At 48.1% G+C, this 15,961-nt stretch overlaps 1 protein-coding gene across 2 annotated transcripts in view; it reads left to right on the forward strand.

Annotated features, from left to right (window-relative positions):
- The window catches only part of BAALC (BAALC binder of MAP3K1 and KLF4), a 76,521-nt gene extending 61,136 nt beyond the window's left edge, over positions 1 to 15,385 (forward strand). The window contains exons 2-3 of one of the 2 annotated variants that reach the window (XM_035011678.1): positions 1,807 to 1,973; positions 14,043 to 15,385. In XM_035011678.1, the coding sequence (XP_034867569.1) occupies positions 1,807 to 1,973; positions 14,043 to 14,153 (278 nt within the window). In that variant the 3' untranslated portion in view covers positions 14,154 to 15,385. Of the gene's footprint in view, positions 1 to 1,806; positions 1,974 to 6,879; positions 7,284 to 14,042 lie in introns of those variants that run through there. The other variant, XM_035011679.1, reaches the window with a different exon arrangement.
- The last annotated feature ends 576 nt before the right edge of the window (positions 15,386 to 15,961 follow it).

A 15,961-nucleotide genomic window follows, 5' to 3' on the forward strand; every position in this document is an offset into this window, starting at 1 on the left:
AGAGGTACATAGGGCGTGGTCTAGAAGATTCGTAAGTGCATTCTGTTCCTGTGGAGTTGGGGTTTGTCACCCTCTTGGCACATGGATGCTTTTACCAACCTGGATGCTCCCCCAATATTGTTATTTAAGGGTTTTTTTAATTGGAAGTTTCATCATGTAGGCATAATCAAATGGCTCAATTTCCAGCCCCATCCTCCTCCCCAGAGTTTGGGAGGTGGGGCTGAAAGTTCCAAGCTCTTAGTCAAGATTAGGTTTTTCTGGCAACAGGCCCCTATCCTGAAGCTATCAAGGGGACCTCCAAGAGTTGCCTCATTAGAATAAATGGCGCTCCTGTCTCTCCTGTCACTCACAAAATTCCAAGGAATTTAGGAGCTCTGTGTCATGAACTGGAGCAAAGACCAAATGTTATAACAAAAGATGCTCCTATCACCCTGTCACTCAGGTAATTACCAGGGTTTTTGGAGATCTGTGCCAGGAACTGGGGGGAAAGACCACATATGTATTTCTTGTTCTGTCACAACATCCCACCTCACAGAACGCTCTGTGACTGCTGACTGGCCTCAGCTGCTGGAGGAGTAGAATGACCAGTCCAGCTGGTTGCCCTTGGCCTCCCTGTGGCTGCTGCAGAGCTTCTGCCCGCTTCTGGTCTCCCACCTGCTCGCCCCCCTCATGCTTCCTGGGCCGCCTTTGCTCTGTTCAGTCAGGTACTCTTCAACCAAGTATTCCTTGATGTAGCCCTCTTGCTTTTCAGTGAGGCTATTTATTTAAACCCCATTCTATCATTTCTTGGCATTTGTTATGGAAGGAACATATGCTCAGTCCAACACCTGCAGGTGGAATGGTGTAAAAAACTGTATAACCTTCAAACCAGTAACTCCACTTACAGGAATTTATCCTAAGGAGGTAATTAAGAATGAAGTTTTAAGGGGCACCTGGGTGGCTCAGTCCATTGACATCAAACTCTTGATTTCAGCTCAGGTGGTGATCTCATGGGTCTTGAGATCAAGCCCCACATCAGGCTTTAAGCTCATTGGGGAGTCTGCTTGGGATTCTCTCTCTCCCTCTCACCCTGCCCTTTCTCCTGCTCTCTCTCTCCCTCTCAAATAAATAAATCAATCTTAAAAAAAAAAGGAGAAGAAGAAAGCTTAAAGCCTAAGGAGTTTCAACCACAGTGACATTTATTGTGAAAACAAATAACCAGCTAGAGGGGATTAGTTGGCTGGCTGACTCAGTCGGTAGAGCATCCAACTCCTTGATCTTGGGGTCATGAGTTCAAGCCCCACATTGGGCATAGAGCTTACTTAAAAAAAATTAAAAATAAGTAAATGGTGACACATCTGTACAATGGCAAACTTATTGTGTGAAAACTAACAAGGCAGAATATTGAATTGCATGGAAAAATGTCAAGTTTCAGGTTACAAAATTATTTTAAAGTCTCATTTTTGTTAAAAAAAAAAAATACACACAAAGGGGCACCTGGGTGGCTCAGTCAGTTAAGCATCTGACTCTTGATCGCAGGGTCATGAGTTCAAGCCCCACATCAGGCTCCACACTGGGTGTGGAGCCTATACATACATACATATATATATATATACACACACACACACACACACACACACACACACACACACATATATATGTATATTTAAACCCCCCCACACATGTTCTTTTAGGAAAGGGTAATTCCGCATGGTGGGATTGTGGTGACTTATTTCTTTGTGGCTTTTCCCCCCACACGCTTGGGGATTGTTTGCAGCAACTGTCATGTGCAAGACTCCCGTGCCATCCTCTGCTTCTTTCCCCAAGGTGTGCTGGAAGATGGACTCTCCTCCACTGGTGTGCCCCGATCTACAGCCCCAGGTGGAATCTCCAACCCAGACAAGAAGATGAGCTGTGGGACCCAGTGCCCGAATCCCCAGAGCCTCAGCTCAGGTCCTCTGACCCAGAAACAGAATGGCCTTCGGACCACGGAGGTAGGTCACAGCCACATAAGCCACTTGGTTCTGGAGAAACGGGGAGAAGCTTGCTTCAGAATAGGGCCACGCTGAGATGGTGCCCAGGAAAGGAGCAGTGACGGCTCCCCATGCCAATGGAGAGTCTTCTACTCCACCCATGGGAAAACTGTTGCAAAGGCAGGACCCCACCCTATTCCCATCCCTGCCTCGAGGGTTGCCATGTTTTGTTGAATCAGCAGAGATGGGCCCTTGCTGTCTGCACTCTAAAGGAAGCGTGTGTTTGCTTAAATACAGCTTTGTTCGAGGATCCCTTCAGCACAGCTCTCACCATCTTGATACTGAGGATGCTACTGGGCACAGGAACCAGTTTGGGGCCAGGCAGTGGGCAGGGAAGGAGAGAGAGAAGACAGGTGTGGTAGGAGACAGGCCAGGCGTTTTTACCTCACACCCTCCCCCGAGGCAGGCAGTGGGAGCTTCCCCACGGTGGTGGTGGTGGGGGGCTATCATTGCAGAATGTGGTGGCAGCATCACCCTCAGACTGTTAGTGTTGAAGAAGAGGCAGGGCTGTGGCATCACAGAGCCAGGGGGCCTCCTTTGGAGTCTTTCCTTTCTCCCAGAGCTGTTGTGGGGAAGTGCTCCCCCTGATGGCCCTAGCTCCTCCCACGGGAAAGACTGCCCTTAGTAGGCCCACCAGGGGTTGGCCTCCTCCCTCTTCCTTCCTCCCCCACCTCCTCATCTGCCCCTGCCCCACCCTCCTCAAAGTCCACTGCTTACCTGATGCTGATTTTCCAAACCTATTCCCCCGCCCCACTCTCCCCTGTCAAAATTTACTTGTCCTGTCCCCTCAGGCCAGGGCCACCTGTTTCCTGATTCTACAACTGGTTCTTTAATGATGGAATTCTTGCTCAGTTGAGTGAGTTACCTCCCTAACCCTTGGTTAGAAAACCTGTTGCCAATTCAGCTTTAATGCTTGTTAACTAAGTGGCCTGGCAGGAACCACTTAATCTTTCGGAATCTCAGGTTCCTTATCCACACGATGGAAATAATAGCACAATGAGAGAACAGATGGGCCCGCTCTGTGTAAACTGAGAAGTGTTGTAAGACAGGCAGTAGGGATTAGCAGCGGATGGTTAGGCACACAGCACCCAACAGGATGGAATGAAGCACTGGTGGTAGCTCTTTAGACTCAGAAGAAAGACATGGAGGGGAGGGGATAGACTTGAACTTGAGGGTGGCCCTCTGAGGGTCCTGGATCACCCACTCGGCCTGTGCATGAGCTGGCCTTCTAGAGACGTAAGCATCATTGCCTGCCCCCCAAGGGTAGGCCCCACAGAACTGTGCTCAAAAGCTGGGTGACTGCTTTAGCGCAGGCCTGATATTTGTTCCGGAGCCTCCTTCCCACGCATGTGCCCTCACCCTTTGAGTCAGGCTGGGTCCTGGTGGGCAGGAAGCAGCTTTGCCTGGTGTGTGGCCATGATCCATACACTGGCTTCCTGCCCCCCCACCCCCAGCATTCAGCCCTTTAAAATTGTGCTCCGCAATTTACAAAGTGCTTTTAGGTCTGCTGGGGCATTAAATTCTCCCAAGAGCGCTGTAAAGTAAGCATCATCCCCAGTTTATAGAAAAGGAAACCGATTCATTTGACTTATGACATGAGTTGTTCATGTAAGTGCTGGAGGTGGGTGCCAGTGACTTGAACTTGAAACAGGCTGCTATTATAAAGATGGAGCATACAGATGTGAACGGACTCTTTACTGAAGAATAAGGCATTGGTCCTTTATGGCCACAGTAATGCTGCATACCAAAGCACACCAGGTTCGGTGGCTTCGAACAGTCATCTTTGGTTTTTCCCCTCACAATCAGTTGCAAGTTGAGTGGCTAGGCCTGACTTTCGACACCAGGCTCCACGTGTAGTTCCAGCTGTTCCGTGTATATTATTTTGGGAATCGGGCCAGAAAAGCAGCATCTCTGGGGCATGTCTACATGCCTTCTCATGACTACAGTAGAGACCCAAGAGGGCAAACCCAAACTATCGAACCCATTTCATGTCTCTGCTCGTATCCTGCCTGCCAATCTCCTCTTGGCCCAAGCAGGTCACATGGACAAGCCCAACATCAAGAGGGCAAGGAAGTACACACTGTCCCCAGTGGAGAGACAGCAAAGGATTAAGGGCAATCACGCTACCTACCACACAGAACGTACATTCAGAAAAACGCCCACATCGGTCGTAAGTGCAATGAATCTTTATAAGGCGACACACCCATGTAACCGTCATCCATGTGAAGACACAGAACATTCTCCGTACTCCAGAAATCTCCCTTGTGCCCCTCACTGTGGTGACTGGGATATGCCAGTCACTGTCCACCTCTGCAGCCTAACCACTCTTCTGACAGCTAGCTAGATTCTAGGCCAGTTGTGTTTATTTTTTAGACGTTTGTAAATGGAACCATATGGTATGTGCTCTTTTGTGCCTGGCTTCTTTTGTTCAACATGGGGCTGGTGAGACTCATCTGTGCTGTTGTGAGTTGTAAAGATTTGCTCATTTTCATTGTTATGTGTATCCCCTTACATGAACGTAACCATTCTATTGAAGGACACTTGGGTTGTTTCTGGTCTGGGGCTACTGTGAACAATACAGCTGTTAACCTTTGTGTGCATGCCTGCTGGTGGACATTCATTTCTTTTCCGTATATTCCTAGAAGTAGAACTGCTGGTTCATAGGATGGGGATATATTCAACTTCTGTAGATACTGACAAGTCGTTTTCCACGCTAACCAGCTTTACACGCTAACGAGCCGTGGATGAATTCCAGTTATGGAACATAAGAATTTAAAGCCAGAAAGTTAGGGCCCCTGGGTGGCTCAATTGCTTAAGGGACGGACTCTTGATTTTGGCTCAGGTCATGATCTCAGAGTCCTGGGATAGAGCCCCACGTCAGGCTCCGCACTCATCAGGGAGTCTGCTTGTCTCTCTCCTTCTGCTCCTCCCTTGCTCTCTCTCTCTCTCTCTCAAATAAATAAATAGATAAATAAATAAAATCTTTTAACAAATACATAAATAAAACCAGTAAGTTGTGCTTAGTCTTCCTTAGGCCCATGACAGCAGCCTTGCAGGCAGGCATAGGGCACTAAGCACTTTGTTCTATTATCTCACCCGATCCTCACAATGACTGTAAAATGTTGATATTGTCACCAGTTGACAGAGGAGAACGGAAACTCAGAGATGGCCGAGGGAAGCAGCCCTTGCACCACACACACACACACACACACACACACACACACACACACACACACACGGTGGGGCCCCCCCCGGAGGCGGGGGGGCGGTGAGGAGCTAGCCCACCTGACCAGCACATCCCCGGGAGCAGGTGGTACCCGCTGAGAGGCCATCCATGCAGGTTGTTTTCACAACCCAGGGAGCAATGGCTGTGGTGTAGCCACTTCCCAAACGGGATCAGGGAGCAGCGGGCTTCGGTTCCGAGTGTTCAGACAGTTGCTCAAGTGCATCAGTGGTCTTTGTGTCCTGGGATCTCACCAGCCGCCAGACGTCTTGCGCCCCCCCAAAAGCCATGGCAGAGGTTCTTCCACCCACAGTGGCGGTTTACAAGCCAAGCTTACCTCTGATTGAAGCTCCTGTCAGCAGCGCTATCTCGTCCCAACATAGCTCTCAGCGGTGAATCTGCTCAAGGAAAATCATTTTCTTCCTAAACCCTCCAGGGCCTCTGACATACCTCTTCCTCGCTGCTCCCCTATACTCTGGGCCAAAGCTTCCTGCCTTTTCAGTGACTGGCTCAGGCAGTATCCACTCGCCTCTTCTCTCTTCCTCTCCCCTCCAAGATGACCTATTACCATTTCACCGCGTTCCCCTGTACGGCATCCGGCCACCGGGCTGATGGCTTTGGGCACTTTCTAAGAGCTTTCTTTCTCCAGAAGAACCTATTCACGAAGCATGCATCTTTATGCACCTGCCTACATTCCGACGTAGAAAACAAGTCTGCGTGTTAGAGGCAATCCTTGCTAGGCCTGGAAAAGTTCTGCTCGGTTCCTGTAAGCACTCCTTGGATTCATTCGTGTCATGTTCTCCCATGGAGGGCCATCGAGGTGCCAGGCACTGTTCTGATGCCAGGGACCCAGGGGTGGAAAAGGAACACGTGTCCTGGAGGGCCATCGAGGTGCCAGGCACTGTTCTGATGCCAGGGACCCAGGGGTGGAAAAGGAACACGTGTCCTGTGCTCTGAAGCGACTGCCAGTTTTAATGGGGGTGAGGCTGGGGGGGTCAGATACTACGGAATATTCATGTTTGATCTACCTGAGATTCAAGTTGAACAAGGGCCTCGCCAATTTGAAGCAGTGCTGTCTATTTCAAGGAGCTAAAAGGCCATCAATAGGGGATGGCAACTCCTCCCATTAAGGCAGACACCTCCGCACAGGTCGCGCTGCTTTCTGGAGGGCGCTGGGGACAGCTAGCGGGGCTAATGGCTGCGGGTAGCAGCATCTCCTGCTCTGAGCCCCTCGCCACTGCATGTCCCAGCAGACAGACCAGAGCTTCCTTCTTGCAGTCCCCTCGGCCCTGTCTCCCGCCTGGTGTGAATAGGTGCTAGCTAGCGAGAGGAACGTGACGGTAGGGATATTCGGCAAGTTGGAACTGTCTCGGTGGAGAGCTCCTTCTCTTTCTCTACTGTGTCTTGATTCCCTCCAGTCCCTCGGGACCTTCCTGACGTCTCCGCGTCTGAGAAATCCTTGACTGGGTCTCCTTCCCCCAGCCTCTTCCCTGAGCTGGACAAAAACCCAGGAGCAAGTCCTGTAGCTGCTCTTCTGTCCTGCTAATTAATCGTTCAGGAAACTCTGGGCTGCCTCCAGACATTTGCTCTCCAGGCTGAATGTGCCGTTTCCTCAGCCTTAGGACTCCTGTTTTTCTCCCCCAGAACTATCTCCTCAGGTATTCAGCTAAGGTAGAAATGTATGTGTGGATACAGCTCTGAGCAGACGAAACTTGAGTGTGTGGCTGGCCTCCCGATGAGCCCGCATGTCTTCGGAAGCTGCATCATTGTGAGTTACTTTGTTATTCTTGACAAAGTGGCCAGACTGTGCCGAAGAACTCCACCGATGTCCTGACTGGTTCTCAGCAGAGGAGCTTCCTCCTTCTGCTCCTGCCCCCTCCCCCGCCCCAACCCAGTGTCTGACCGGTGGCCAGGCTCGGTCCAGTCCAGGAAAGATGGACTTCAGCCAGAAATGGCTGTGGCCAAAGAGCGAGGCCTGCTCCAGAAAGGAGGATGGGATAAGCCCAGAATTTCTCCGGGGTGGTGGTAATAGGAGATATATGAGAAGTGTTTGGAAAGTAAATATGAGTTTCTCCTTGCAAAACAAAAACATGCCATTAAAAGGAGGGAGAGGGGCGCCTGGGTGGCTCAGTCGGTTAAGCGACTGCCTTCGGCTCAGGTCATGATCCTGGAGTCCCGGGATCGAGTCCCGCATCGGGCTCCCTGCTCAGCAGGGGGTCTGCTTCTCCCTCTACCCTCTTCCCTCTCATGCTTTCTGTCTCTCATTTTCTCTCTCTCTCAAATAAATAAATAAAATCTTTAAAAAAAAAAAAAAAAAAGGAGGGAGAAAACAAAAGAAACCATTGAGGAAAACCAGAGAGGGAGACCTGTCAGAAGGGCACTTTGATACACATTTTCGTTTGAGCCTGGGAAAGGAGGGAATTTAGCAGTATAGGGATGTGGAGGGGTGTGTGTGTGTGGTGATTTCACTACCTCCATATTTGCAGCTATCTATCTGCTGGCTGCCACCTTATATACATGAAGAATTGCAAGACTCACTATTCATCTAACGGTCTGTAGAAACACCAATCCTACTGGAAGACTCTCAGGGCAGAGACCTCCTTATTCATTATTCCCTTGCCCCCTGAGCCTACTTCAGGGTTATGAATCTAGTATGTACTCACTAACTCCTTGGGACCTTCCTGGCATCTCAGCATCTGAGAAATCCTTGACTGGGCCTCCTTGATTGAATGAGGCTGGCCTAGAACCTCACTAGGATTAGAAAGTTTTCCCACAGCACCACTCCTACCGGGCGCCACCATCATATGATTGATGACTGTACTGTGGGATCCCCAGTACTTTTCTCAAGCAGGTTCTGCTGCCTTCCTAGTGTTTGATCTACCTGAGGTTGAAGTTGAAAAGCAACAACTCCTTTTGGCACTTGCTACCAGATAGATCTAAACCCCTATGCTGAGTAGCCTAAGTGAGTGCCATGCATGAGGCTGTGGCCGGCACAGGATTTGCTCCAGGCTTGGGGGTTTCTGGAGAGTTTTGCCTGAGGCGTAACCTGACCCCTGCCTTTGGAGCCTAGCATCTGGCCCTGGGTGGAGTTGCTACGATCAAATGTTTCCTGATGACCTCGAATGAATGCCATGAAGCAGCAGCAAGTAAAATCACAGAATTCAGGAATAGCTAGACGTTAGTTGTTATCTGTTTCCCTTTAATGGGGCTTGACTGAAAAGAAGAAAAATGTCTTGAGTTGCAGCTGACAAGGCTCAGTCTTTAATCTTTTGGGAAGGAAGAGAGGGGAGCTGATATTTTCAGTGTCTACCATGAGCCAAACACACTGCATATGGCATCATCTTTACCCCTCACTCTAGGGGGGAAGCAGCATTTCCCACTCGGGAAAACAGGCTCAGGAAGGTTAGGTATTTGGCCAACATGGCCCAAGGAATAGTGGTGTGGCTCTGTTAGACTTAAAACCCAGATCTGTCTGCCTCCAAACCCCATGTTCTTCCTTCCCATTACCAAAAAACAGTGGAGAATTCAGAGTAAGCTTTGGCAGAGTTGTGGGAGGCTGGATGTGGGACCCGAGTCCACCATCTTTAGTTCATCCCACCGTCTTCATTGACATTGGCCTTGGGCAAATTATGTTGGCTTGAGTGAATTCCCCTGTCTCATTGGGAAAGGGAGTGCAGTACTATTTCGGGCTGTCTCTCAGGGATGGCGCGAGAAACAATCAATTGTAAGCATAATGTAAATACTGTATGAAAGTTGTAGGGCAGGGCAGTACAAACAGGTGTGCTATTCCCAGGACATTTTTTTTTTTTTTTGACAGAGAGAGATGCAGCGAGCGAGGGAACACAAGCGGGGGGAGTGGGAGAGGGAGAAGCAGGCTTTCTGTGGAGCAGGGAGCCTGATGCGGGGCTTGATCCCACGACCCTGGGATCATGACCTGAGCCAAAGGCAGACGCTTAACGACTGAGCCACCCAGGCGCCCCTTCCCAGGACATTTTTTGTCTTCTTTCTGAAGATTTCTTTTTATACATGTGCTCATCAAGTTATTTGTTGGGTGTCTATTATGTGGTAGGCACTAAATTATATTCTGGGGATATATTCTGGTGAACGCAACACACTGGGTCCCTACCTTCTTGAAGTTTATAATCTGATGAGGATGTGGAAAATATGCAAGTGAAAAAGCAAATACATAATCCAAACCACGGTTAAGGCCAGGAAGGAAGTAAAGAATACTGGGAGAGAGAAATCATTAGCTGTGTTTACCCCTGGGAGAAGCACAAGTGTGGCCAGAGCATAACAATGCCTTTCATTGTGCCTTCTCTACTCTTTGAATTTCTTTTACTATAATTTTGTATTGATTTTATAAATAAAAAATACAGTTATAGAAAAATCGATGTCTGCTAAATCATAATCTCAGTAAGCCTTGCTTGTCTTTGTTGTGTGTGAGGAACTGTGAAAAGGTTCAGATGATCCCGTGTTAGGTATAGATGTATTTGTGGAGTCAAAGTAAAGTTGAGAACATCTGTGTTCCCATGTTGGGGGGACGTGAGAAGTGGTGAGCAGACTCAGCTGCACCCCTGAGTCCAGGCACACTGCCCTTACTTCCATAGAGAATGAGCTGGGTCGTTGACTTCTAAAACCCCAAGAGAAACAGGTTCATCTGAGTTCGAGGCTGCCAGGAAGTTATCACGGTCAATCTGGTTACCCTTGAGAAACGGCAGCCGATAAATCACTTTTAATTAAAGAGGCAGCATCAGGAGGACTAAAATCCATGATTCATAGAGTTCTAAACCTGCAGAAATGAAAAGGAGGCAGAGGGAAGAAGAGAAAAGCTGTAAAGCTGAGTGAGAAACAAGAGGTGGCCCATTAACAAGAGTCAGTGGTGATAAAACTCACAAAGCAAGAATTTTAGAAGTGGGACAAGGATCGAATGAGCAGAGAGCCACAGAAGAAAAAGGTGCCAACTAGGTTTCTCTCATCACTGAGTTGCAAACCAGGAGATTTTTTTTTGTTTTAAGCCAGTAATTGCAAATGGGACATGTTTTCTTTTCCTGTAGTTAAATAAAGGGAGTGGGCTGTGAAATAAAAAGGTTTGGCTCGCTGAGAAGCACATCATAGGGGAAAAGGCCTCTTCTACACACTGTCTGAGGAACTAAATAGGAAAATTGTTCCGTGTATCCCGATAGCTCTTCTCTTGTAGGAGGGCAGTGCAACTTCTCAAGAGGGCTTCTAGAGAAAATAATCTGGCATTGTAGTTCTCTTTCTCCCTCTCATTTGGGTTTGAAATCTGAGATTTCCAAGGTGTACCTAGATTCCAGCAACGACCCACCCCCCCCCACCCCCGAATGTCTGCATTGCTCTTTCATAAAGCACTTGCAAGAGAATGCCTTGTTGTTCTGTTTAACTTGATAGAGTTCACACAGCGTGATTATTTAAGAGTGGACTTGTTTATGGCTTAGAGGCTGTACCCACCACGGGAGTACAGAACTTCAGTTGCCCTTTATCCAAATGCACACGGCGCAGGCTTACCGTCGGTGTTGTTTAGAAGAAGCTGCCGCAAGACCCATAGTTCTGGTAGAATAAGAAGGTTTTCAGCTGAAATTTAGAATGTTTGACATCATCATTTTGCAAATAGAATTAATGGCAGCTCTAACTGGACTGACCGACCATCCTGGTTTGCGGGGGCCTGACCAGGTTGCCAGAACGGAGGACTTCCAGTTTTAAAACGGGCCAATCTTGGGCCAGTTGGGAAAAGTTGGTCACCCTATTAATGCTGAGTGACATGCTTAATTCTCTCAAAAAGGCCCACAAAGAATCAGGCATTAGTGCCCCATGTTTCAGGTAAGGCTAAAGCAGCATATCTTGCAGCAGCTAACAGGTGACAAAGCCTTGCCCTAAGGCGAGCTCTGTCTGGCCCCAAAGCTTGTGCTCTGAATAATGCCACTTTGGATGGGCTTTGGATATCCAGATTTAAGAAACTGCAAAAAGAAAAAACAGAAATTGCCCCGTTGTTCTTGAGATTAAAACCATACATATTCTGTGGCTGTTCTGGGAGTGACTATTGTGTAGCTTTGGACGCTTAAACAGGCAAGGAAATGAAGAATCATCCAACTATTGAATTTTTGCTTACATTTTTAAGCTTAGAAAAGCAGACTAAAATATAGAACAGAGCATTTTCTGTGTATAATCTTTAATAACCTTTTGTGAAATCTTGCCAGGAACTCTAAAGAAAAGCAGTTATACTGTTTGGAAAGTTTACATTTCCATTCTGGAAAGCTCTCTTACTGCCTACCGGTTTGAGGGGAAAGCTGTTGTCAACTTGGCTCATTTCAAATAAAGCCTCTGTGTCTCCATTCCATGCCCTGTCCGCAAGGCTTGTATGCAGCAACACCCAGAACGCAAATCCGATGGAATCGGCCTCCTAATTGCCGCACTTTTCTTTCTTTAGGAGACAAAATTGTTTGTGGGACTTTAGGAGTTCTCTGCTTTTAGGGAAAAATAAACCCATCAAAGTCACTGCTTACCCTGGTGCCAGTTCAGGCTTGGAAAAGCTGAGAGTAAGACTAAGTCCTTAAAACAGCATTGACTTCTGGTTGTTCAAACAAGGGCGCATTGACAAATGCAGTGTGCTCATTCATTCATTCATCCACTAATTCAACCAAACTTCAGTAGAGAGCCTGCTCTGTTTCAGATGGTGCCAGGCACTGGGAACATGAAGAGGAGAACAGTGAAGTCCTAGCTCATGACATCAACGGACAGGACTAAAATTGCATATAGACAAAATTATCCCCTAAACGCCCCTCAGATCACCCATAAAGTATTCTTAGGTCAGGTTCCCTAGAAGCAGAGCCCAAGACGAGGATTCTTGTGCAAGCAATTGATTGAAAGCAAGATTTCACAATTTCTGGGGCAAAGGACCCAGTTCAGGCTCATATGAGCTCTGCTGAATCCCACATGGAGCCTGATCCCACAGGGGCTCTGGAGCATGAAGATGCCATAGATTTATATCCCCTCAAGGCAAAATGGCCAGCCTTTTGTATCCCCAACAATGAGACATTGGCTTTGGGCTGTCTCCAGGAATTAGTGTGTGACCTCTGTCGCATTTCTGAGCAAGGTGGCTCTGATCAGATGAGGGCAATTTTCAAAACATGGGTGCTGCTGCGAGCAGTTAGCTGCCAAAACTCACAGCAGTTGGGGGATGGATGCAGCAGGCATGTAAGAGAATCTGGAAGGGGCATCCCAGCAGCTACTACACAGGATTTATGTGACAGGTTACAAACTACAGATCATTTGTTAGTAAACCAAACAGGCCACTTTCTTTTTCTCCAGTGGCCCCATAGTCCACCATGTCTTTGGATGCACTACAGATAAAGTAGTTGTCTTGTATTCAGGGGTCATATTATATTACGAACATGCATCTATCCACACTCACACCCAGCATGGGGAGATGCTCACGCCCTGGGAGATGCTCCCTCAGATCTGAGGCGGACCGTGTTTTCCAGGAGGCAGACGTTGAGATGTCATTATACAGGATGCTCATTGGGCATCAACCACTGTGGTGAGGACGGATGGAAGCAGGAGTGGCCAGACGGAGGAGATGAGCCAGCCAGATGCAGGCTGAGCAGCAGCTGCAGCTGACCCCACCCCGTGGGGACCTGTAGAGCCTAGCGGCTTGTCAGAGCTGGCCTGCTTTGTGTCCAAATGGCCAGGCCTTTGTACCCCCGCATTGGGCCAGCTAACTGGGAAGTTATTTACTGACCCCGCTCCCAGGAGCTAGGCACCAGGTCTTCCTGGGCTGGGGATTGGGTGCCACCTGTCTCTGTCCATCCACTGTGGAGGCAACTCCTGTGACCCCTCCTGTGCTCACTCCAAGCAGTTGAGCAGAACGGGCACAAAATCACTCCCCACTAGTTAAAGTTTACTCTTGAGGTGGGACACATGTAGTTGAAGAACCTACAGTTTAGTCAGTGCTTTAGTATTTAATATGAACTCTGGACTTTTATCATTGGTTTATCTTCACTTAGAAGTGGATAATCTATCTTACTTTCTACTTATTATACTTACTAAATCTTTTTGTGGTCATTTTTTTTTAAAGAGTTTATTTATTTGACAGAGTGAGAGACAGCCAGAGAGGGAACACAAGCAGGAGGAGTGGGAGAGGGAAAAGCAGGCTTCCCGCGGAGCAGGGAGCCCGATGCGGGGCTCGATCCCAGGACCCTGAGATCGTGACCTGAGCCGAAGGCAGACGCTTAACGACTGAGCCACCAAGGGCCCCCGTGGTCATTTTTTTTTAGTGACAGTAATTATGCTGAGTCCCTTAATGCATGACCTTATTTAATCCTTACAATAATCTGGTGAGATAGGTACTATTAATATTCCCTATTTTACGGATGAGAAAACTGAGGGTTAGGTTAGAAAAAAACTTGCTCATGGTGGAATTATCTAGTCAGTGTTTGAACCACAAGGTCTGTCTGGCTCCAAAGCTCCACTCCTTCGCTGCTTTACTAAAGCTAACTGTGGAACCTTCCACACTACCCCTTGATGGACCTTAGCGATAAATGCATTCATTCCGCAATGTTTTACTGAGCATGCCTTATGCCAGGCTCTGTGCTAGGTCAGTATTAGAGTTTCAACAGAGAAACCTCTGAAAAGGAGTATATGTGCATGTGTTCTCGTGGGTTCTTCTTCCTGCCTCTGTGTGTGTGTGTGTGTGTGCGCGCGCACGTGCACGTTTATGTAACAATCTCAAGAGATGAATGCAAATTTGAATATTTTCTACTAACTCAATTCATGATGTTAAACTTTAACAGGCTAAAAGAGATGCTAAGCGAATGTCTGCAAAAGAAGTCACCATTAACGTTACAGACAGTATCCGACAGGTGGACAGAAATCGAAGAATGGCGAAGAACTGTGTTAACTAGCAGAGTGTTCTACTAGAAGGGCGGACGGACTTCTTTGGTGCCCTCCACATGCTGGACCCCGTCAAGGAGTCTCAAAGAAGTGGGTGGCCCTTGCTGGGTGTGAAGAATGCTGCTGCTTGAGACGCTCTTACCTGGCAGGCCAGTGGCCGCCTGGGCTTTTGGGACATTCTCTGCCTCCTACTTACCACGTTGATGAATTGGCACAGTACTTGCCTAGGGTAATAAGCTGCAAATGTGCAGTTTGCCTCTTTGCAACTCCTGCAGTGTGGTCTGATGGAAAAGTGGTGAGCGAAAGCCACAGGTGGGTGATGAAACAGAGACAAGTAGGAGTAGGTTCCCTGGTGAGAGATGCTCACGTGGGTTCTGAGCTCTCCCGCGCGTGGCCGTGTGCACTGTTGCGGGCCAGCTAGTTCTTTCGTTCGTTCCTTCGGAATACCGCCAATACCGCCATCAGAAAGCTTACCGTGTTCACTTAACAGCTGTCTTTCACCCAACTGCAAACCCAGATATAGGAGAAATCACGAACCAGGAAAACTCCCAGCTCTACTTGTTTCCTTAGCTCAGTAGGAGACAGATTCAGATCCCCTGTCACACAAACTAACCCCCCCAACACCCACAGCGTGTTTTGGGAGCTCTCCATGAGGCAGTCACACCCATTTCTCATCTGCCTTCCATGTCCGCCCCCCATACCGGTGTCCACGTCAGCCTCCGTACCACAATACCGCGGTCACCATGGTCCACGCACCCAACCTGGGACGCCCTTCAGGGCTCAGCCAGACACCGCATTTACAGAGCTTTCCAGGTCTCTCTGCTTGTGCTCTTGGTGTTTGTTCTCTCTAGGTGGGTCATTTGCAATTGTTGATCAAAGCGCGGACATAGCTCACAAGAGGGCGATGATCCAGAACCCACCAGCAGCATACACGGCTTTGCTCTGGCCTCTTGACCACGGTGCCAGGACTGTGCCATGTGCTGTCTGTGAAGGAGTTGTTTTAGAAAGCCCGGACCTGGTTGCCGTGCATTCACGTTGACATGAGACTGATGCGCCCTGTGTTAGACATCAGAGGTGGGGAAAATGTTATTATCTAACATTTCTTTAAACATGTTCAGGTGGAAGTACTTCCTCCAAAGTAATGTAACATGATTTTTAAAGGACTGTTAACATAGCCTGGATTGTGAAAGGTAGGACTAAAGATGTACCAGACAGTACCAATAAACTCCGTGTTTAGCAGAAATAGGCAGCCTGATGGTGTGTTTATATAATATGGTCCAGAGAATTGACATGCCTAGATTACAATTTAGAAACGGCCTCATGACCTGCCAATTTTGTTATTCCTCAAACACAGGAAAATAGTGCCCGTCCTTCCTTCCTTCCTTCCTTCCTTCCTTCCTTCCTTCCTTCCTTCCTTCCTTCCTTCCTTCCTTCCGTCCTTCCTTCCTTCCGTCCTTCCTTCCTTCCGTCCTTCCTTCCTTCCTCTGTGTATTTATCCATTTAACATTAAATACCAACCCTGCACCAGGCACCTTGCAGATGTTGAGAGATTTGGAGTCTGGCCGGTCACACTTGTATATCCTGACTCTTAACAATGGACTTAATAACTAGGTGACTACATTCAACCCTAAGGTATAGGGTATGTTGTGAATTGTTCCACAGTGGAACTCACTTTTACATTCAGAATAGGTTTCTCTCTTAAACCCTGGATCTGGGCATTCTCCTAATCACTGCACAAGCCTTTACCCTGCACAAAACTAGTTTTCCCAAACCTCCATCATTTTGAGGTTCTTTGAGAAAGGGCTTTTAGGGGACTTCA

Source organism: Mirounga leonina, unplaced genomic scaffold (assembly GCF_011800145.1).
Source record: "Mirounga leonina isolate KUSES-001 unplaced genomic scaffold, KU_Mleo_1.0 Mir_165, whole genome shotgun sequence".
Taxonomy (NCBI): Eukaryota; Metazoa; Chordata; class Mammalia; order Carnivora; family Phocidae; genus Mirounga; species Mirounga leonina.